The sequence below is a fragment of the Bidens hawaiensis genome, unplaced genomic scaffold, assembly GCF_021521415.1.
Source record: "Bidens hawaiensis isolate Kalapana, Puna unplaced genomic scaffold, B.hawaiensis_p1.1 tig00013567_1, whole genome shotgun sequence".
NCBI lineage: Eukaryota > Viridiplantae > Streptophyta > Magnoliopsida > Asterales > Asteraceae > Bidens > Bidens hawaiensis.
In genome coordinates, this window is record NW_027492151.1 from 356367 (window position 1) to 379654 (window position 23288).

General features: G+C 42.7%; 1 protein-coding gene, 1 non-coding gene and 2 pseudogenes across 2 annotated transcripts; 3 read left to right on the forward strand and 1 right to left on the reverse strand.

Moving 5' to 3' along the window:
- The first annotated feature begins 12198 nt into the window (after positions 1 to 12198).
- Positions 12199 to 15985, forward strand: LOC143544459 (uncharacterized). Its single transcript, XM_077036564.1, has 6 exons — positions 12199 to 12393; positions 13871 to 13981; positions 14515 to 14583; positions 14685 to 14816; positions 15285 to 15485; positions 15683 to 15985. The coding sequence occupies exons 1-6, from the start codon at positions 12199 to 12201 to the stop codon at positions 15911 to 15913; spliced, it is 939 nt and encodes a 312-aa protein (XP_076892679.1). The 3' UTR covers positions 15914 to 15985.
- Positions 15986 to 16787: 802 nt separating this feature from the next.
- On the forward strand, positions 16788 to 17393 carry LOC143544445 (stress-response A/B barrel domain-containing protein UP3 pseudogene; annotated as a pseudogene).
- Positions 17394 to 18145: 752 nt separating this feature from the next.
- Positions 18146 to 18772, forward strand: LOC143544446 (stress-response A/B barrel domain-containing protein UP3 pseudogene; annotated as a pseudogene).
- A 4444-nt stretch (positions 18773 to 23216) lies between these two features.
- On the reverse strand, positions 23217 to 23288 carry TRNAP-UGG (transfer RNA proline (anticodon UGG)). Its single transcript has one exon. It is a non-coding gene; the product is annotated as a tRNA-Pro (tRNA).

Consider the following 23288-nt stretch of genomic DNA (forward strand, 5'->3'; position numbering starts at 1 on the left):
GAGTGGTGGATAGGTAGCGGCTGACACAGAGCAGGCGTGCCGTGCACTCTTCGTCTTCTACCAACTGCAGGCTAGGCACGTGGTCTGGCAGGAGTTGGTGGGCAGGCGGCGGCTATTGGTCACAGTGCTGTGGCATGCTGTCTGCCACGCTGCTGTCAGTGAGCTGTCGCATTCTTGGTCAGATCTTTTGTCTTTACCTCGTCAGGTATCACGCAAAAGATCCTCCATCATACGGACTGGCCCATTTTGGCGGGAGTTTTCCCCCTCCCGCCTTTGCTCATTCTTTCAGGTGACACTGAATATTTGTAAGTGTTAAGCCTTATGCGTGTAGCTATGCTGTGCGGGTAGCCTTCCCTGATGGCTTGTATCCGCAACTGCGGGAACAGGCGGGTTACTTTACCATTGGGAGGCTTTTCCCTGCGTATGCAGCTTGCATACTGCGTGTAGGCTTCTCTGAGCATGGTGGGTCCTGCGGGAGTAGATGGTCTTTGCGCAGACATCCCTGTTCAAGGTGAGTCATGCGGGACCAACTGAGCCCTGCTGGGACCTACCTCTTCAAGTCCCCCCAGTCCAATGTTCTTCTCACGAATGTCTAATAAAGTGAGGTGAATTTTTGGACTTAAGCAAAGGGTTTTGAAAAGGGGTTTTTGTAAGGTTTTCCATGGGGGTTCTTCCCGCGGAAGTCCTTGTCACTTGCAGAAATTCCCGAGTTTCCTGCTTGGTCTTTGGGTATGATGCGGGTAGGTCTGTAACCTCCTCGCAAGTCAGGAGCATTGAGTCTTAGTTGTGCGGATTCTCCCTGTGGTTCTGGTAGTTTTTGAACATAGTGATCAATTATGTTTAAACCACCAATTCCATCTTGGAGCCTCAAACAACGTAGTACTCGATGTTCCCGCAATGCGGGGATATTACTTCCGTTTTCACAAGCATTGCCCAGAAGATCCTTCCTGGTTTCAATTCTCAGCGGGTGCTAGGTATGTGAAGGGTTTTGCCTTTACACTGTACCTGCGTCCGTCTTACGGTTACTTTACTTCCAAGGTATTCCTGGCGTCCATTCCCTGCGGGTGCTAGGTATGTGAAGGGTTTTGCCTTTACACTGTACCCGCACCCGTCTTATGGTTACTTGGTTGCCAAATATTTTGGCTTCAATTCCCTGCGGGTGTTAGGTATGTGAAGGGTTTTGCCTTTACACTGTACCCACACCCGGCTTATGGTTACTTGTTTGCCAAGGTAAGGGATATTTTCCCGCTTACTTTTTTGAACCTTAGTCTTCAAATTTTTAAATTTTGAAATTTGAAGAGTTGGATGGATAACAACCCAATACCTCAAACGTCGTGCGACGGTTTCTTCTGACTGTGTCAGGACGTGCCAGAAGTTATGGCGACATGACATTATGTGGTCATTCCAGTTGCTTTTTCAGGCGCGTGGGCACGGGATTTCGGGCGCGTAGCCGCGAAATCTCTGGCACACGTCCTTTTTGACAGCTGTTGCCAGTTTGCTTTTGCCACGCGTCATAGTTTCATTGCACCTTTGATTTCTCTCTCTTCCGTATTAAATTCATCGCATTAATTGCGATTACTATATAAAGGGGGAGAAGGTTATTTGCAATTCACACTTTCCACTTTCATCTCTTCTTCTCCAGTAATTTCCGGCGAACTTCTCTTTTTCAGTAAAGCATTGCTCTGAAATCTCTTCTTTCTTCCACCATGTCTTCTCACGATGCTGATGATCAGAAGACTGCTGGCGAATGCCAGTGTTATCTTCCTGTCGAGCTGTACCAGTATATCGTCAGGAAGTTCATGCTCGAGTCTCTCGAGCCTGAGTTTCCTGAGCCCCACCATACTGTGTACGATGCCCCTAGTGGCAAAATCGGGGTTTATGCTGCATTCTTTGTCTACGGGAACCTTAGGTTTCCGTTGACAAAGTTTGTGTACCGTGTCCTAGAGAGGCACGGTGTGCACCTGACAGAGGTGCACCCCATGGCCATTGCCAAGGTCCGGCACTTTGAGTGGGTGTGCCGGATACTGGGCCTTGAGCCCCTTGTTGACCGCCTGATGACCTTCTATACTTGGAGGTGCATCCAAGGGTGGTACACTCTTACAACCCGTATCAAGGGTTTAAAGATTTGTACCACCGAGCGGAGTCTTCGCTCATGGAGAAGAGAGTTCTTCTTTATATCCGCTCGAGCCATCCCCATTGCCATGAAGTTCAAGAATGGCCAGCCGCTTCCGAACCTTCCCGCCATCAACTACGAGGAGGCGGAATGGTTCGCGAAGATATCCCGGGTCCAGTCCCCGGTTTTCCGTTTTCCGGAGTCGGCGATGGTGATGCTGGGGATGAGCCGGGTGTGGAAGGCGGCGAATGCGGATAAGGTTCCGATCGTCCTTGAATATGGTTCGAACTCTACCCCTTATGGTATGTCTTGTTTCTTTTTTGCTGACTACGATTTTTTTTAACTTTCTTGTTGATTTCAGAGGGTAACGATCTTCAGTCGCTCCTGAATCCGCGGGAGGAAGATGGTCCTGCGCGGATGGGTACTCGTGCTCTGGACGAGAACGAGTTGCCCATCTTAGAGCAGACTGCGGGTCGGTTCGTGGAGGTTTACCCGCCAGGCCAAGAGATCCTGAGCCACCGACGGCCAGGTAAGCCTATCTTCTACCCTGAACCTCTCAATGCTGTGCCTGCTGCTGGAGTTCATGACATTTCTTCTTCTGAGGAATCCGCAGAAGGTCCTCCACTGGTGCGGAAGAAAAAGGCTGCCGTCGGGAAAGGCAAGGAGAAGGTGGCCTCTACGGCCGACCCGGTAGTCCTATCTGACTCGGAGTCAGATAATGCAGAGGTGGCGGGGAAGCCCGGTGGTGAGGAGACCACCGCTCTGGAGGCTGCAGGTGTTACCTCCGGGGAGGCAGCGACGACGACGGTTACCGGTGTCAAGAGGCCGGCTCCATCGGGTTCGCCCCCGCTCGTCCGTGCGTTCAAGCTCAAGAAACCCCGTAAGTACCCCCATAATTCTTGTCTAGATTTGTTGTTTCAAATAAATTTTTCTAACACTTTTGCTTGTGCAGGTGTGGATGTTGACGCATTCCAGGGTGGAGTTGGAGTAAGTATTCCCCCGCCAATGACGGTAGGCTCGGTCAGCCTTCCCGAGGCGTCGACCCAGGCGTCTACGCTTGCTTCCGCTGGTTCCAGCCTTCCTGAGGCTGTTCCAGCTGAGGTGTCTCCGCCGGCCGTGAGTGCAATTTTTACAGCATCTTTCACGGAGCCGGCGGTTACTGTTGCTGAGGAGACGGCGCCAACAATGGCTACCACGGCGGCTGCCACTATACCTGCGCCACCGGCACCGAAGGCCGGACCATCAGGTACGCGCCGGGCTTCCCGCCGATCTACGCCACCTTCCCGTCTGCCTGACCTGTTGGATGGATTTCTTTTAGGTTCAGGTGATGGGTTTGGCGGCTATCGGCCTGTTATTGACCCTACAGGTACGTAGGGTTCTTTTTTCTTTGTATATTTTTGTCATCTTTTCCTAACTGCCTTTGTTTCTTTTGCAGTGTCGGATTCCAATGAAGTGTATGTTCCAAGATGGAACATACGCCGAGGAACAACCCTTCGCACCCCTGTGGAGTGCGTGGACTGGGCTCGCCACGCTGCTCCTCATGGTGCGTTGGGGGAAGCCATGGCTAGCTACCAAGAGGGTAGGCTAACCAATGAGCTTCGGGTTCTCCAGGCCCGAACGCAGCCCCGCGTCGAGCTGCTTTGTCGTGAAAACGACAAGTTAAAAGCAGCTCGCGCCAAAGATGTATCTGAAGCGCGGGCTCTTCGGGAGGAGAACCGGCAGTTGGCCACTGCCGCAGCCGAGAAGGAGAGGGCATTCAAGGCCCTCGAGGTTGAAGTCCAGGCGCGACTCGAGGCCCGCTCCAAGGCTGCCCAAGCTGTGAATGAACAGCTTCGGCTGGCCAAGGAGACTGCGCGAAACTCAACTGAGAGGGCTGCCAAGGCTGAAGCTGTTGCTGAGCCACTTCGCGAAGAGAATGAGCAGCTTAAATGCAAATTAAAGGCTCTTCAGCATGCTCATGACGCCTTGGCAATGGAAGATGCCAAGAAGCTGCAGGAGATCCTTGACCAGAGGGGGATGCTTGACCGTACTGAAAGGAAACTCAAAAGCGTCGAAGAAGCTGCCGCCAAGGAAGTTCAACTTGCCAACCTTGATAAAAGCGGAGCCGAACGTGCTTACAAAGAAAGTCAAGCTACCCTCCAATGGCTGCTTCGAGAAGCGTTGCCTGAGGTATCTTTATCTTTTTCTTTACGCTTTCCGCTCGTAATTAGTAAATGTTCTAACTTGTAATATTCTTTTGTAGGTTGTGCGTCGGGTCCTTTCAGAGACCTCTTACGACGATGCAATGAGCGCAGCCCTCAACGCTTCTCATGAGGATGGGCAGAAGACTGGCTTCCTGCTTGGTCTAGGGTTTGCTGAGAGAGGCTTTCCGCCCTCCAACTTCCCTTTATTCAATGTTAATACTGAAGCTGCTTATGACCAAGCTGTGAATCAGTACGCTGCCTTCCCGCATCCAGTGGTGGAGAAGGTGAATGAAGCTGCTGCTGCTGATGATGGGCTAAGCATCCTTAAGGCTTTCCTTGGGCAGCCGCGCTCTGACGGTGCTGGTCCAAGCGGAGGTGGCCCTGAAGCCTGATCCTGAAGATCCCTTCCCACTACTAGGATAGACAGCCTTGTATAGATTTCTTTTAGGCGGGTAGTTACCCAGCCATTCTTGTAATTGATTGTGAAATATTAATCTCTTTGCGTATAAGATTGTTATTTCCTTGGGTTCTTTGCTTTATAAACTTATGACTTGCATACTTAGTTTAAATTAGCAATTTCCCAAGTGTTTAGAATAAGAACCTTTGAACGTGGTTGATGATGGGTTAAAGTTTCGCCTCCTCCTTCGTGATTGTGCGGGTAAAACCGTCACTTGCACTTGGTAGGATGGCTAATCTTTACCCTCTATCTGACCTGCGTGTAGGTTTTCCTTTTCGAAATTTGTAAGGCATTAAGTTAAACCTTCGAACGTGGTTGATAATGGACTAAAGTTTTCGCTTCCTCTTTCGTGATTGTGCGGGTGTAACCGTCACTTGCACTTAGTAGGATGGCTTTAACTTTAGACCTATATCTGACCTGCGTGTAGGTTTTTCTTATCCTTTTTTAAGTGTTCATAAGTTAACCTTTTAACGTGGTAGACGGTAAGTTAAGTTTGGCTTCCTTGTTCGTGATTGTGCGGGTAAGACCGTCACTTGCACTTACAAGGATGGCTAAACTTTACCTACATCTGACCTGCGTGTAGGTTTTCCTTAGAACTTTTTAACATTTTGGCGTTGTGTTTATGCGGGTATTGCCGCCTTCCACACGCAACTACTTCTTCCCGTAAGGGAAGTTCATAGGTTACAAGCTATTAATACATCATGAAAGGAGAATCATTTCCATTAGAAGTGGCTCTAGGCCTTTTCTTTACAAGTTGGAATTGATCTACATATAACATTTGCGTAATTGAGCTCCATTCCATGTTCTAGGGATGGGAGTGCCATCGAGCCTTTCGAGCCGGTACGCGCCCTTTCCCAGAACTTCTTTGATAATGTATGGCCCTTCCCAAATCGGGGCCAACTTTCCTGGGCGTTGTTGGTTCGAAGCCTCGTTGTTACGCAGTATGTAGTCTCCTTCCTTGAAGTTGCAGAGTTTTACCCGCGTGTTGTAGTATTTTTGCATTTGTCGTTTGTAGTTTTCTTCACGCACGGCGGCTAAGTCTCTGCGCTCTTCGGTTAGCATAAGGTCTAACCGTCTTTCCGCATCATTGTCTTCTGGTTGGATTAAGACCCTTGGTGAGGGTAAACCGATTTCGACTGGGATCATGGCTTCAGTGCCATAAGTGAGACTGAACGGGGTTTCTCCCGTACTGGTCTTCTTCAGCGTTCTGTTTGCCCAAAGGACGTGTGGAAGCTCGTCCACCCAACCGGATCTATGTTCCAAGAGTCTTCTCTTTATGCCTTCGACGATGCTCTTATTTGCTCTTTCCACCTCACCGTTACCTTGCGGGTGTGCCACTGAGGTAAAGGTGTGGGTGATTTGAAGTTCTTTCAGCCACTGCTGTAGCTTCTTGTCAGCAAAGTTGGTGCCATTGTCGCTTACCAAATTCTGTGGAAGTCCAAAACGACAAATAATAAATTCCCAAATAAATTTTTTGATATGCTTTGCGGTTGTTTGGGCTAAAGGTTTCGCTTCTATCCATTTGGTGAAGTAGTCAATGGCTACCACTAGGAACTGAACATTCCCAGCTGCTGTTGGAAATGGGCCTGTCACGTCAATGGCCCACTTCTGAAATGGCCACGAGGAAGTGACAGGAACAAGTTCGTTTTTCGGGCGATGCGTGTTGGGTGCGTAAAGCTGGCAAGATCTGCATTTTCTGATGTATGCCAACGCGTCCATATGCATCCCCGGCCAGAAGTATCCCGCGTTGTTTAGCTTGGCTACCACAGCGCGGGGGCCTGCGTGTACTCCACAGATGCCTTCGTGAACCTCCCTTAGGAGGTAGTCAGCATCTTGGTTGTCCACGCATCTTAACAATGGGCCAAGAAAGTTACGTCTGTAAAGGGTGTCATTGACCAGCTGATAATTCAGTGCTTTACAGCGTAGTTTTCTTGCCTGTGACTTCGACTCTGGTAACGTTCCTGCTTCAAGGTATTTTATTATTGGGGTCATCCATGTTTCTGTACCGGTTTGGATGACACAAATTTCCTTGTGCGGGACTGATGGTGTTTCGAGGAGTTCCACGCGGATGTCCTTTCCCAAGTGGGTGAAGGCCAGTGATGCAAGCTTGCTTAACGCATCCGCAGATTTGTTTTCGCTGCGCTTGACGTGTATCACTTTACAATCATTAAAATCGCGCATGATGGCTTTGGCTTGGGCAAGGTACAGGGCCATTGTGTCGTTCACAGCCGTGTACGTCCCGTTTATTTGGTTTGCCACTAGCATGGAATCTACGTGGGCTTCCAAATTTTTTACACCCATCTTTCGCGCAATCCTCAATCCGGCCAGGAATGCTTCATATTCAGCTTCGTTATTCGTACTTGGAAAATCCAGCCGAATAGCATAAGTATATTCCTGGCCTGCTGGATTTGTTAATTTTAACCCTGCGCCTGAACCCTCGTTACTAGCTGCTCCATCAGTGTAGAGTCGCCAGACTTCATCGATTTCGTGTGCTGGGGAGGGTTGAACCTCCTCCTGGCACTCTTTCTCCCGTGAAGCGGGGACTTCTGCAATAAAATCAGCCAGGACCTGACCTTTAATGGCTGGTCTCGGCTTGTATTGAATCGCATATTCTCCCAATTCAATTGCCCATTTGGCTAGACGTCCCGATAACTCGGGTTTGCCTAGAACATTTGAGAGTTTGAAGTTGGTGAGAATAGTGATTGGGTGACCCTGGAAATATCGTCTCAACCTGCGTGAAGCGTGTATAAGTGCCAAGACCAGTTTTTCCAGGGTAGAGTACCGGGTTTCCGCGTCTGCCAGCACGCGGCTAACATAATAGATTGGCATCTGGATGCCTTTTCGTTCTACAAGCAGGACTGCCCCGGTTGCTCTATCTGTTGCGGAGAGGTATAGGATTAACTCCTCCCCCGCTTGTGGTGTCGTGAGTGTTGGGAGTTCGATCAGGCGTGATCGAATCTCCTGAAAAGCTGCTTCCGCTTCTGGTGTCCAGCGGAAGTGCGTTTTCTTTAAACAATTTCTTAGCGTTGACACAAAAGGGAACGACCTATCCGCATGGTTTGCCAAAAAGCGGTTAAGCGCGACTAGTCGTCCATTAAGTGTTTGAGCCTGTTTTATGGTGGTAGGTGATTCCATTTTGACAATGGCTTCGACCTTTTCAGGGTTCGCTCTGAAGCCATCTTTAGTAATAATGACTCCTAAGAACTTCCCTTCTTCCACCCCAAATGAACACTTGCTCGGGTTGAGCTTCATGTTTATCTTTCTGAGTGTGTTGAAAGTTTCCTCAATGTCTTTCAACATCGCCTCTGGCTCGGGGCTTTTGATGACCAAATCATCCATATAGACTTCCAAGTTTCTCCCAATTTGGGCGTGAAACTCTTTGTCCATTAGTCGTTGGTACGTGGACCCCGCGTTCTTAAGTCCGAATGGCATCATTTTATAACAAAATGTGCCATCGGGCGTCCGAAAGGCGGTTTTGTCCTGGTCATCTACAGCCATGTGGATTTGATGGTACCCCTTATACGCATCCAAGAAGCATTTAAGGCGAAATGGTGCCACCGAATCCACCTTATCAATTTCTGGCAACGGATAACAATCTTTGGGGCATGCTTTATTCAAATCTTTGAAATCTATGCACATGCGCCATTGTTTGTTATTCTTCGGTACCATTACGGGATTTGCAACCCATGTTTGATATTTGCTGACGCGCACGATGCCCGCATCAAGGAGTTCCTTGACTTGGGTTCTGCACGCGTTGGTTTGCTCGGGCCCCATTACTCTGCGCTTTTGTACGATCGGCGTAACGGCCGGATCGCATTTGAGCTTATGCTCTGCCTTTCCCCGGGGTACACCAGTCATGTCGGCTGGTGTCCACGCGAAGATGTCTGCGTTTCGCTGCAGTAAGCGCTTGAGTAAGGTGCGTGTTGGATCAACAATTGTCGGGCCAATGGTAACGGCCTGATCGGGATATTTCCCATTGAATGCCCACTGTTCAAGTTCAGTGATGGTTTGTTTGGCCATCTTCGGTTTGGGTTTAGAGGAGACAGATGCGATGCATACCTGGGGAATGCCCGTGATCATTGCTACGCCTTCAGTTGTTGGCCATCCCATCATGCCGTGGACTGAGGATACCACGGCGTTGAATCTTGCCATCCCGTCTCTCCCGAATAGGATGTCATACGTATGATGTGGTTTTTTCATCACAACAAAATCCACATCCTCCGTGCGTGAATAATTCCCATCGGTGAGAGTGACGGGGAAAGATAGGATGCCCAAGGGAGTGTTCATGCTGCCGTCAAACCCTTCCATTGAAGCGTAGACCGTCTCCAGGCGTTCCTTGTCTTCATCATCGAGCTTGTCGAAGAACTGCCTGTACATCACTGTCGACGATGCGCCATTGTCAACGAGGGTGCGGGAGGTGATGTAGTGCCCCAGCTGGCTTTTAATGATAATGGGGCCTTCTTTGTTTGGGCCTCCCGGCACTCGCGGGAAGCGCACTTCTGCTTCCTTCCATGCGCATGGTTCGGTCATCGGTCTCTTTCTTCCTCTGACCTTACCATGGACCATGTTGATGCTGATGTCGACGGGCTTTCGTCCGTTACCCCTGTACCTGTTGTCGTTCCTTCCTCCCTTCTTGATAGATGCCACGAGGTGTGCGAGCCTCCCATCCTTGACGAATGTCTCGACGATGTCCCTCAAGGATGTGCACTCCTCAGTGCTATGGCCCTTTGTCCCATGGAAGTCACAAGACTTGCTCTGATCCGCATTGGGTTTCTGTCGGATCGCTGGGGCTTTTGGCCATGGCAGTTTTTCCGTGGCAAATATCTCCGTGACGCTCTTGGTGAGTGGCGTCCAACGGTTTTTTCCGGTTCGAAGGGTGCGTGTTGTCCCTTCCGCCAACCAGAGGGCGAGAGCTTGAGGGGGTGTCAAAGTTTATCCTTGACTGCCAAATACCTTGCCGCCTCTTTTTGTTTAGCCGGGCGGTTCTCACATTGTTCTCCCTTGTCCTCTGTGTGTAGAGGTTTGTATTCTGGGGGAGATCTCTTCCCAGCTGTTTCTCCGTTTCGGCGAAGCGCTTGGCTGCCGTCATTATGGCATCCCATGTGGATGGCATGCCGTCTTTACCCGTCAGAGTGCGGATAAGTTCTGGGTACTCAGCGCCCTGAATGAAAGCGGCTGCGAACGAGGTCTTCGCTGATGTTGCCCAGACTCAGCTTCTTGGAGTTGAAGCGGGTGATGAAGTCCAGTAAGGATTCATCCTCTTCTCTCACACAGTTGAGGATCGTCCACTGCTCCTCAGTGTGCTTCCTCTGTTGACTAAACTGTTGACTGAACTTGTTCTGGAAGTCTGCCCAGTCATAAATGTGGTGGACCGGTAAACGGTCGAACCATGCTCTGGCTGCTCCTACCAGAGTCATCTGGAACATGTAGCACCACGTGGGTTCCGTCCAGTTACTGACGGTTGCCCCCGCAATGAACCTGTTCAGATGGTCATCTGGGTCGGATAGACCATCGTATGTGCCAATGTTGGACATTTGTTTGGCACTCCTCGGGGCGATTGCTTCTGCAATGTCCCTTGCAAATTTTGACCTTCCTGCGTTTGTGGCAGTAGGTCTAAAGGCCTTGGAGAAGTCACGCGAGCTTTTTTCCGTGACTGGTTGGAATGCTTCCCCAAAATTCCTTTTTGGCTGGGGATCCGTTTCCTTACGCTTCCCTTTCGCCCTATGGCGAGGGTTCGCGTCGGTGTCGGAGTCTTCCCTCTCGTCGTCCGAGTGCTCGTACTCACTACTCATGTTGAGGTGCTGGCGAGTACTACCGAATTCCTCAGCTTGTTGGACTGAACGCAAGCGTTCGTCCAACTCAGCCTGAAATTCTCGTTGACGTGCCTCGGCCCATGCCTTCACTTGATCAAGTGTTTGGCGAGGGGCTCGAGTTCGTTTTTCCAGCTGGGTATCAGTGAATCCCAGTGGAATATTTACTCCACTTGCCCCTACATGAGTGACTGGGGTAGTGTTCGTAAAATGTACTTCACTTGCCCCAGCTTGGGTGGCTGGGGTAGTGTTTGTAAACATTGTGTTGCCGGTGTTTACCCCAGTGGCTGGGGTTGTGGTTACCGGAATTTCTCTAGTCATCTTGGAAGTTTTGAAAAACTGGAGAAAGATGTAGTTCTAGCTTTATGCACGGATGGCGCCAATGAAGAAACACTAAGTGACCCCGGGCAGATTATAGGTAATCTGGGGGCTAAGTAATGTTTCCCACGAAGGTTAGGTCCAGCAGAGTAAGTTGTACTTCAGGGAACCTGCAAAACAGACACCGTAAGCTCGTCACTGAGAAGGGGGGGGGTTCCTCCTTGTGACCACCCTCCGGCGTGAGAATCAGTCTATATTGCTCTTTGAATATAAAAGTATATGAATACTATTAGAGCAGTTATCAAGTAAGTTATACGAGATAGTAGATGATCAAATGATAATACCATTTGCTGTCTTTTATAGCCGAAGGTGGGTTTCCAAGGGGTTTAGCCGGCCCAACACGCTACCAACTGTAACCTATGCACGTGCCCTACCTGTGAGTGGTGGATAGGTAGCGGCTGACACAGAGCAGGCGTGCCGTGCACTCTTCGTCTTCTACCAACTGCAGGCTAGGCACGTGGTCTGGCAGGAGTTGGTGGGCAGGCGGCGGCTATTGGTCACAGTGCTGTGGCGTGCTGTCTGCCACGCTGCTGTCAGTGAGCTGTCGCATTCTTGGTCAGATCTTTTGTCTTTACCTCGTCAGGTATCACGCAAAAGATCCTCCATCATACGGACTGGCCCATTTTGGCGGGAGTTTTCCCCCTCCCGCCTTTGCTCATTCTTTCAGGTGACACTGAATATTTGTAAGTGTTAAGCCTTATGCGTGTAGCTATGCTGTGCGGGTAGCCTTCCCTGATGGCTTGTATCCGCAACTGCGGGAACAGGCGGGTTACTTTACCATTGGGAGGCTTTTCCCTGCGTATGCAGCTTGCATACTGCGCGTAGGCTTCTCTGAGCATGGTGGGTCCTGCGGGAGTAGATGGTCTTTGCGCAGACATCCCTGTTCAAGGTGAGTCATGCGGGACCAACTGAGCCCTGCTGGGACCTACCTCTTCACAGATTTATAATTATAAATGTTTACAAAGCTTTACATTTATTGTTATATACAATTCAACGTTGAAAACCAACGTTGCAACATCTGCAAAACACGGGACCAACCGAACAAAACAACTGTGTGGGATCTGTCCATCGTGATTCAAGTGATTCAAGTGTGGGATCTGTCCATCGTGGCACCAAAGCAGCCAATCAAAACCAAGTAACCACGTGTACTTGCATCCAAGGGCAATTTCGTCCTTACACTCCAACGGCAGTATCGTGAAGCTACCGCAACCGTCTTGGATCTTCCGCACACACTACCACACGCAGTAACTAACAGTGATGTTTAATTCAGTGTTTTTAAGCTTATTATTATTATTATTATTATGTTCATCATTGATTCAATTATCGCATTGTGCAAAACCAGCTGGAGTTGCTCGGAAAGACGATATACCGTTTATTAAATGTCAAGTGTGCGAGAGCCTCGCGAAGGAGTTACACGAGCAAGTTCAAAACAAACAGACGAAGAAGAAGAAGGTGATTAAAACATTTAACTCGTTATCTGTATGATTTTGTTATATAATTATGTATAATTGCTTGTAGTTTGATGATTCGTATTGACCTAATTGTTACGTTATCAAATTAGAACGGATTATGTTGTAGTAATAGAGGATTAACTATTATTAAGCATATAGCATGTGGATTATGTGATTGTTGTTTATTGATTTCGTATCAGATCTCAGAGAGTGTGTGCAATTTGAATGTAGTTTAGACGGTTCATGAGTGACCTAATTGTTAGGTTATTAACTGTGAACGGTTTACGATCGTAGTAATGGAGGAATAAGCATCTAGCATGTGCATGTCGATTCTGTTAGTATTCGTTTGTTAATAGATAAGCGGACATGAACAAGGTATTTCGTTTGATTAATTAAATAAACGAATATGAACAGAGGCCGTGTTCCTGAGCGTCTGGTGATGTGTTTGTTAACGTCCGTTAATGTTCGTTAATGTTTGTTTGTTTGTTTATTATTCATTATTGGTTTTTTATATATATGTAAGCAAAAGTATTAACTATAAAAAATATACATGAGTATTATGTGATTAACTGTGTATGTGTGATTGTTATTTATCGAATTAGTATCAGATCGCAGAGAATGTGTGAAATTTGAATGTAGTTTGACAATTCATGAGTGACCTAATTGTTACGTTATATTGAGACCGGTTTTCGTTGTAGTAAGGAGGATTAGTATTTTGAAAATACATCTAGCATGTGGATTCTGTTTGTTCTTGTAATTAACCTGATTGGTGTTTATCGAATTGTGTGCAATTTGAATGTAGTTCGACGATTCATGAGTGAGCTAATTGTTACGTTATCAATCGAGAACAGTTTCCTGTCGTAGTAATGGAGGAATAAGCATCTAGCATGCGGATTCTGTTAGTATTTGTAATTTTGTGTGCCTGATTGTTGTCAAGGCTTCATTTAATAAATAAGCGAACATGAACAAGAAATTTCGTTCGTTTAACTAAATAAACAAACACAAACAAAGGCCATGTTCGTTCACTTGTGTTCGTGAACGTTCGATAACGTGTTCGTTAACTGTCGGTTTATGCTCGTTGATGTTTGTTTGTTTATGTTTGTTCATTAATGGTTTTTTATATATCTTTAAGCAAAAGTATTAACTATAAAAAATATATATGAGCATTATGTGATTAATTTATATAATTATATGTAAATAAACATATGAAATGAATGTTCACAAACTTGGTAGCCGGCCCGAATCGTTGACACTGACCATTCTTGGTTATACAAATCAAATAAAGCATTGTTTGTGTCCGTGAACCTTACACATACAGGTTCATTTTCTTAATGAACGAACACAAGCAAGAATTTTTTCCGGTTAGGTGCTCGTGAATCATCTGCTTGTCCGATAAAAGCTTATCAGATGATGAGATGATACAAGGTCTTGTTTGGTTTGTTTACAGTCCTGATTGTTGTCTATCGATTTCCTATCAGATATCAGAGTATGATGTAATTGAAATTTTGGAGAATGTGTGCAATTTGAAGAAGCAAGAAGCTGACTGGATTCTGAAAATTGACATCGTAGAGCAAGGTGATAGATTGGAGGTAATTGTTCACTTGATTTCAATTATTCTATTCTGTTAGTCACAAAGTGTGTGGAATAGTGGAATATGATTAGGTTTTACTTGATAATATTCGATGATGTATTGGCATCTGAAAAGTGAGCCAGTAAACAAGTAGGTCTAGTACTAGATTTTGGTAATTTATGCCATTCAATAATTTGATACTGTGGTCCAGCTTATATGATGTGGATAAGACGAATATGGATTCAAATCCTGCCTACCTATTGCTAGGAGAAATGAATATGGCTTACAAAGTTTCGAAAACTATGGAATAAAATGGTATAAAGGCATAGCATTTTTATAGCTTAATGCCTTTTGTTTTTGGCCCATTGGTAGCTTAACGCAACATGAGAATATTACATGTTTGAAACATTTGTTTCCATATGCATAGAAAATTAGAATCGAGAATGTAAACGTTGAAATTTGTTTAAAGGAAATTGGTATAAAGTACAAGCAAATGGAACATTATTTGATTCTTTGGCTGGTATCTTATCTTTTTATTCGGTCTACTTGCAGCTTGTTGAACAAGATTCTGAAGGACAATGTGGTTCAGAATGCAAAACTATCGAACGAGCTTGTCAAGAGGTAACAATTTGTTTTTTTTTTTACTTCAGCGTTTGTTATTTACCTTAATGTTTTGTTACTTTTTAGTGGTATAATTTATAGTACTTTGGTGATTGTTTTAGGTTATAGGATACTATGACACGGATGTTGCAGAGTATATTTACCAAAAGAAGCCTACTTTGAGCTCTTTGGTCAAATTCCTATGCAAAGATCTCACTAAAGCATGTAATACCATGCCACCACCAGTTCCTAAGGTAAATCCTTTCATGATGCGAAGATGCTCCTCATTCCATGATGATTACAATGTATGAACTGAATTAAGCGATTTGACTATATATCACATGTCTAAAATCTAAATGTTTATTAATAATGATAAAATATGGAAGCCGGTTAGCTCTGAAAACATTCTAAAGAGAAAAAAAAAATATTGCAATTTTTCACGAGACACTTAGCAATAGATGTTGCAGACCCTTGCACGCCAATTTCCTTCACACCATCCGTTTCACATGTGAACAAACATGATTGGTCCAACAATTAAAACCAAAAAAACCTACATTAGTGATGGAAAAATTGATCTTTGGTTCATTGAGCTCCATACTCTTCTGATCAACATAACATTTTTGGGTTATTTTAATTTCTGTAAATTACCAAAATAATCTTCAATATTTGGTGCTCTACATTCTAATGGATTTATTTACTTATTTATCTTGTGAAATTTTCAGGACCGAGAGCCTGGTGAAATTTTTGTCCCGAAGTCAGCAAAAGAAGCTGAAATGGAAAAGATGCTGAAATCAATGGAGGGTATTCCTGGAGCACCTAGCATGAAAATGTACTCAAGGGAAGAATTAATGAGTGGAAAAGGATTTGATGATGAAGCTGATGACGACGATGATGAAGAAGAACAATCAATCCCTTCAAATTTGGTAAGAATCTTGGAATCTTGAAACTGCAGTTTCAACCAACTTGCCAACGAATTGGTGGATCTTTGTCATGCATGCGTTGTGTTATATATAAAATGATTAAAAACAGACAAAAAGAACTTAAAGTTAGCAGCCTTGACTTATTATTCAACCTTGATCTCTAGAACTAGTGGCTGATAAGTGAATTTTTGGTTTTTAAGGGAAAGATTTTGAGGGAAAAAGAAAGCAATAACAAGAAAGTGGATTGGAAGCAAAAGATTACAGAAGGAATAAAAAGTGATGGTGACGCAACAAAGAAACATGCCACTAAAACGGCGTTTAAGTTGCAGAAATGGTGGAATGCAAAGAAGGCTACCTTTACACAGCACAAGTCAAAATCTGCCAAAGTTGAACTTTCAGGTTTGCTTCTTTTTTCAAACATACTTTTGTAATCCTATTTTCTTTTTAGAATTAATTGTATAATTTTTGTTTATTTATGAGAAAATGATAGGATAATTAACTTATCATAAGCAATTCACACCATATAACAGTTCTTTTTCTAAAGGACTAATTACATGTATTTGCATAATATAAGTTCTATACTGACCATCCTATTTACTTTTGTTTCCATATATAGTCACCACTTCTTCTAAGTTCATGACACTTTGTTTCCGGTGTGTGTTTCTCGACCTCGGCCTTGGATTGCATTTAAAACGAGTGGGTCGGTTCGACAGATAAATTTGAACTTGCTAGGGTGGGTTGACCCAAGACACTGTTAGTCCAGACATTAAATATGATGGCTAATGTATGAAAGAATACACTAACAAAAAAGCAAGACAGAACACTACAAAAATCATATGTTTTTAAATTTTCCATTAGGCTTGTAATCTTTTAAATTGTTTTATTTACAAACCTTTTTAATTGTTTTATTGAATGATTATCATAGTAGTTTTATTGCATCTTCTAACCATAATAACAGTCTCTCTCATAATTCTTAGTAGTTACAAATCATGACATGTATTTGACTATTTGTACACTAATTTTTCTAATCCATTTGTTACGATAATGACAAAGATTTTACGACCACTAAAATAAGTGTGATGTTTTTGGAAGCATATTTACTCTTAACGAGTTATAAATGATCACGCTAACAGAAAAAAACAAGACATAACGCTACAGAAGTCATATGCTTATTGTTATAACTAATTTAACACGGCCATTTTTACATGGATATAAATAGATAGTGAGCATCTCATGATCAATATTCAGAACACCATTCAGATTATTACTCTCTATATTCCTCTGTCATTGGAGCCACCTACCAGAATGTCTGCACACCACCAAACCGTCGAACACATCGTTTTGTTCAACTTCAAACCTGACGTTGACTCTACCAGAGTCGAGACCATGATAGATGAAATGAAAGGTTTGGCTTCACTCGACGTCACACTTTATCTTAGTGTTGGAAAAATCCTTCGATGTGAATCTAGTTCACTTAGCTTTAGTCATATTGTCCACTGTCGTTTTAGTTCAATTGAATCTCTGCAGGCGTACGACCAACACCCAAAGCACTTGCGTCTTGCTGAGAGTGTAATACCGCTATTTGATGACTTTGTGATTGTTGATTGGATATCTGACGGGGGTAGCGGCTCGATCAAGCCAGGGTCAGTGATGAGAGTTACGTTATTGAAGTTAAAGGAGGGTTTGGTTGAAAATGAGAAAGGTAAGTTTGTTGAAGGACTTAAAAGTAAAGTTAAAACGAGTGAAAATATAATAAGTGTTGGTGAGAGTTTGTCTCATGAATTGGCCAAGGGGTACTCAATAGCTATGATCGCGGTTGATTCAGATGTGGAGCTGGCAAACTTGCATGAATCGAGAAAGGATTTTGTAGAGAGCGAGGTTGTCGTTGATTATGCGGTTCCGTTGTCGTAGGTTGCAAAATATTGATCGATAATTGTTCTCGTTTGTTTGTTTGAATATATTATTTATAGGTAAAAATAGAATTATATAAAAATACGAATGAAAAAGAAAAATATATATGCATGAAAGTCGCAATGAGTATCCATCTTTTAGCAAATTAGTGGATATGCTTGTAAACCTTATATTTCGATTTTCAAATAATCTTCTATCATTGATTTCGATTTTCAAATCCAATCATCCATCCGATTCGAGTAAAAAAATCAAGGTTAGTTTATGTTTGATCATTTATGTTGGTCATTTATGTGTAATTATAAAATGTTTAAGTTTGATTAGGATTATAGAAGAAAAATAGAAAAAATATGTAATATGATATTAAGTGAATAGGATTATGTTTAATATTATGCATTTAGGGGTTATGACAATGATTTTACAACCACCCCAAAACACATTGTCCACCATTACTAATCATATATATTTTAACCACTAAATGATCATTTCTAATCATATATCCTTCAAAAAAATAAGTGTGATGTTTGTTGGAAAGCATGACACTAAAAAAGTCATTATGTTCTTAAAGATTCCTGTTTATATATTAATCAATTAAACACAAGGTGAGTTGTGCTAGTATAATAATTCAGGAGCCAACCCAAGTTTAAATAAATAGTGAACATCTCATCTCATGATCAATATTATTTCACAGCATCATTCAGATTTATATTCTCTATAGTCTATATTTTTTTTTGACATTAGAGCCACCTACCAAAATGTCTGCACACCACCAAATTGTCGAACACGTCCTCCTCTTCAACATCAAACCCGACGTTGACTCTACCAAAGTCGCAACCATGATAGACGAAATCAACGGTTTGGCTTCACTTGGCCTCACACTCCATCTTAGTGTTGGAAAACTCCTTAGATGTTCATCTACTTCACTCAACTTCAGTCACATCATCCACTGTCGTTTCAGTTCAACAGAATTTCTGCAGGCATACGGCCAACATCCAGTGCACTTGCGTCTCGTTGAGAGTATAATACCGCTATTTGATGACTTTGTGATTGTTGATTGGATATCCGATGGTGGTAGTGGCTCGATCAGGCCTGGATCAGTGATGAGAGTTACGTTATTGAAGTTGAAGGAGGGTTTGGTTGAAAACGAGAAAAATAAGTTAATGGAAGGACTTAAAAGTAAATTTAAGAAGAGTGAACATATGAGTGCTGGTGAGGCTTTGTCTCATGAAATGGCCAAGGGGTACTCAATAGCTATGATTGTGGTTTTTGATGATGTGGGGGCGGTTGATTCAGATGTGGAGCTGGCAAACTTGCATGAATCAATAGGAAAGGTTTTTGTAGAGAGCGAGGTTGTTGTTGATTATGTGGTTCCGTTGCCGTAGGTTGAAAAATGTTGATCAATAATCGTTCTGGCTTGTTTGTTTGTTTGAATGATTGCCTGTTTGAAATAAAAAGAAAATGCCATTTTCTTTAATCATTGTCTAATAATGTTTTATTCTACTGGTTTTATTTCTTTATTATATGTTTATTTTGAAGATACTATTTATGGGTAAAAAAATGTCATTTTAAACGAATACTATTGACGTGTCACGTAGACTTCGCATGGTCACATGGGTTATATGAGATACATATGATTCGTATGACTCACGAAAAATTGTCTTATGAGTTTTATAAGGGCGAAGCCAAAAGGCTGGGATGATACCTTTGGGTGACACTAACATAACCAAAAACATTCTGGGCCGAAAAATGAATTTGAGCCTAAAATCATTTTGATAATTAATAACTAATTTATTATTATACATTGAGCTAAAATATGCGAGTTCGATCCATGCTATGTCACTTTTGATGGATTATGAGATGGATTATGAAAATGAAAGATTTGAGCTAGGCTTTGTAAGGTTGTCAATTCGAATCTCGAGCCCACCCAGATTTTCGTCCCATCATGTATTACTTACGCCAAAGAGTTATGCTCTTGTGGCGCACAACAATTGTCAAATGATAGCCGACGACATGGTTTCTAGTGGGAACGCCCAATCCAAAGTAAAGGTACACAAACCGGTTTAAAAGTCAAAACCGGTTTGGGTTAAAATCGGTTCGGTTTGGTCAACAAAAGTCAAAACTGGTTTATGATCGGTTTCGGTTCAGGTTGAAACCGGTCTCTTACCATGTTACGATCGGTTTCGGTTCGGGTTTTGACCGGTTTTTGCCCAGTTTTGGCCGGTTTCTATTCGGTTAACCGGTTTGGAATCGATTTTGATGAAAAAAATTACAAACCGGTTTCAAACCGACGGTTTCAACCGGTTTCAACCCGGTTCGGTTTTCGGGTTGGTTCGGTTAACCGGTTTATTTTCCCACCTCTAGTCCAAAATAACGTGGCACCGGTTAAGACAATATAGTTTGGCCAGAGTAATACAACGATGCTCTCCAAATTGAGAAGTGCGGTGGCCTAAAACAAAACGAAAGACGCAGTTCTAAAAAAACATATCTATTCAATTCCTTATAAATTAGTTAAAATAAAAATATGCAAAACCGAAACCAAAACCGAATCATAATCTCAGTTTTTACAAAAATATAAAACCATAATTTCGGTTTTGTTTTCTAATTTCGGATCATTTTTCTCGGTTTTAGCCCATCCGGAAACACCCATCCCGAATAACAGGGCTAGGTCTCACAATAAACAACTCGCTATCTATCTTCTCGCACAAGTCCACACCTTCTCTATCGGAGCCGTTTACAGGTTAATCGGCGAAACAATCAAATCGCCTTTGCTCTCTCTCACAGGTATACACTCTTTCACTCAATCTTCACTTATTATTATTATTATTACATCAGATTTCGCGTTTTATGCTTTTGTTCAGTATATCTCCATACGATTTGATTAGATCTGTTAGGTCGACACTTCGTATGTTCATTTGATTTATTATTATTATTATTATTATTATTATTATTTGCTTCTGTTTATTGTATGAACTTTGACCGTCTGTGAATCAGTGTTTTGTTAGGAATTTAGTTATAGCCGAATTGAACTGCGAGTTTTGAACTCGATTCGTGTTCTAGGTTCGATTTAGGGATGTAAACGAGTCGAGCCAGCGTCGGTTCGAGCTCGAGCTTGAAATTAAGCGAGGCAGCTCGGCTCAGCATGAGTGCTGAGCTCGAAGTTAAATGAGCCTAAGAGTGAGCCAATGAGCCAGCTCGGATCAGGTCGTTTCAGTTTCAAATCGAGTTATTTTAGCTAGCTATATTCGAGTGAACTACGAGCCGTGAGCTTTTTGAACAGCCCTAGTTCAATTGATATATTACAATTTACACATAGGGGGTGCAAATGAGCTGAGCAGCTCGCGAGCTACTTGTGATTGGATTGATGAAAAGCTCAAAACGAGCCAGGCTTTTTTGAGCCCAATCCCGAGCCTCATCGAGCCTTGTGTATTCTTAAGTTTTACCTCCTTTAGACTTTTATGTATTAATTTCACACTGCACAGCTGAGCTTTGGCTTGTTTGAGGTAGTACACGAGCTCGAATCAAGCTTAGGCTTGTTTAAGGTTTTTCAAAACAATTAACAACGAATATAAATTAATTAATTAAGTAATGATAATATAATATACGAGTTGAGTCCGAGCTTAAAAAAACGACTTACGAGCCGAGCTCGAGTTTAGAATAAGAGCTCAAAACGAGCCAAGCTCATTTTTATACTACACATGGTTTTGATGGAATTAGGTTAATATGAATTTGTTTATTACTTTTATGCATGTGATCATATCGAAGATGTTAAATATCAGAGGGATGAATCTTTTGTGTTCTTAAAGTATCTGTTTACTGTTTCATGCTTTATCTGGAATCATTACAATAAGTGTTCGTTGCAGATAGAATGGCATCAAAGTTGACGCAATTGCAATCAAAGGCATCTCAGGCATCTCAATTCTTGTTAAAACATGGAAGTGCTTACTACAAGCAGCTATTGGAGCAGAACAAGCAGTACGTTCAAGAGCTGGCAACTGTTGAGAAATGCAATGAGCTGTCCAAACAGTTGTTCTACACTCGTCTCGCCAGGTTAATATATGGACCTTATGTCTTGGTTTGGAATTAAATTGCTATTTAATTTACTATCAGGAAAGCATATTTTTATGTTCGAGTTTACAACTCGTAAAATAGTAACGCATAAAAAGTTGCATTTTTTTAGGATGGAAGAGGCCAAGCCTGCTAAATATTATTAGGCTGCAAGTTTTCAGTTCACTTTCATAAATGGTTTGTTTCACGTTTATTTAAAATTTGAAGTAATTATTTTCCTAATTTGAACGTGGCAGATAATGCTTATGTTTGAACTTAATACATGTACATGTTGGTTTAAGCATGCTTAGTGTAAAATCATACATGTCAACATAATATAATCATGCATTTCAACTTAATATACATGATTTTACACTCGGCTTCAAAAGTTGTAATCGCTAATAACAGATAGTACTGCAGAGTGCAGAAGGTTAAACCAATTGTGTTTATGCTTCTCTCATATGTTTACCATATATATGATTTTACAGTTTACACTAAGCATGTTTAAGTTATACATCATTTATTATTAGCGAGAACTAAACTCGGTTTCTTTGAATGACAACATTTTGAAGTTAAGCTCTATATGTGGGATCATGTTTAAGTTTATACATCGTTTGTTGTTAGCAAGAACTAAACTGGGGTTCAGTACTTGACTGTCAACATTTTGAAGTTAAGCTCTCTATATGTGAGATCACTAATGGAGCCCGTAGATGACTAGAACCTGCATAATTTTATTCGTTTTGAATTTATAAAAAGATATAGTTTATTAAATTTGGTTTTCAAAATGATATTATCAAAATAATGTGATTTAATTCTGTTATGAAACCTTAACTTTTCTAATTTCTCGTATGCATATTCTGCAGCTTGCCTGGTCGTAACGAATCATTCTGGAAAGAACTCGATTACGTGAAGAATTTGTGGAAAAACAGAAAGGATTTGCATGTTGAACAGGCTGGAATTGCGGCTTTGTTTGGGCTGGAATGCTTTGCATGGTTTTGTGCAGGAGAGATTGTCGGTAGGGGTTTCACAATCACTGGTTACCATGTTTGACGTTTCAACAAGGAAAAGAAACTCGCATAAAAGAAAACATGTTTTTATGTTATGACCGAACATGATCTCATCATGGAACTCGTGTAATATTTTACTTCTTCATTCTTTCTTGGAAATTTTGATGCTGAGAAGATCAGTTGTAATCTGGTTGCATTAATAATCTCTGCAATTTTAGGGTATTGACTTTGGTAGTTTGATAAAAAGTGTTCGCATTCTCTGAGTTGATTAGAGTTATATTTACAAATTTTAGTGACAAACATAGGGCTTTCTATTGCTCAAAACTCACAAGAGTACATAAAAGTGAGCTAAAAACTTTTAACTAGTCCGTGTCAAGGCTATGAAATATGCCACAAAACTTCTATAATGTTTTCTTCTGCAATGTACGGTTAACTTGATGGTGTTTATTTCCGGTGACTCTCGAACTAAACTTTAATCAAACTACGGTTAATAGTCACTCTTTCTAAGTAGCAAATTTGAAGTGTCGAGCTCAAAACGTTCACTCTTTCTAAGTAGCAAATTTGAAGTGTGGAGCTCAAAACGTCCTCAGAATAAGTTAATGCTATGCTCGGTTCATGTGGCCCTCTATAAAAACCTGGTGCCGAACTGATAAACTTGTTTAGAACTATTTGGTTCAACATATACAACGTTGGAGTTCTAATAAATTTTATAAAAATGTAGTCAATGTGGTAAATCAAGTATGTCTGCATAAAGATTGTTATTATTTGCAAAAAAGGGGCGTTCCGAGAATCGAACTCGGGACCTCTCGCACCCAAAGCGAGAATCATACCACTAGACCAAACGCCC

What these genes read in the sequence shown, in the direction of transcription:
- LOC143544459 (XM_077036564.1), top strand. Translation starts at nt 12,199, where the DNA reads ATGTTTAATTCAGTGTTTTTAAGCTTATTATTATTATTATTATTATGT. An exon ending in AGCAAGGTGATAGATTGGAG is followed by an intron (nt 13,982 to 14,514) that starts GTAATTGTTCAC and finishes GTCTACTTGCAG; the next exon opens with CTTGTTGAACAAGATTCTGA. An exon ending in AATCAATCCCTTCAAATTTG is followed by an intron (nt 15,486 to 15,682) that starts GTAAGAATCTTG and finishes TTGGTTTTTAAG; the next exon opens with GGAAAGATTTTGAGGGAAAA.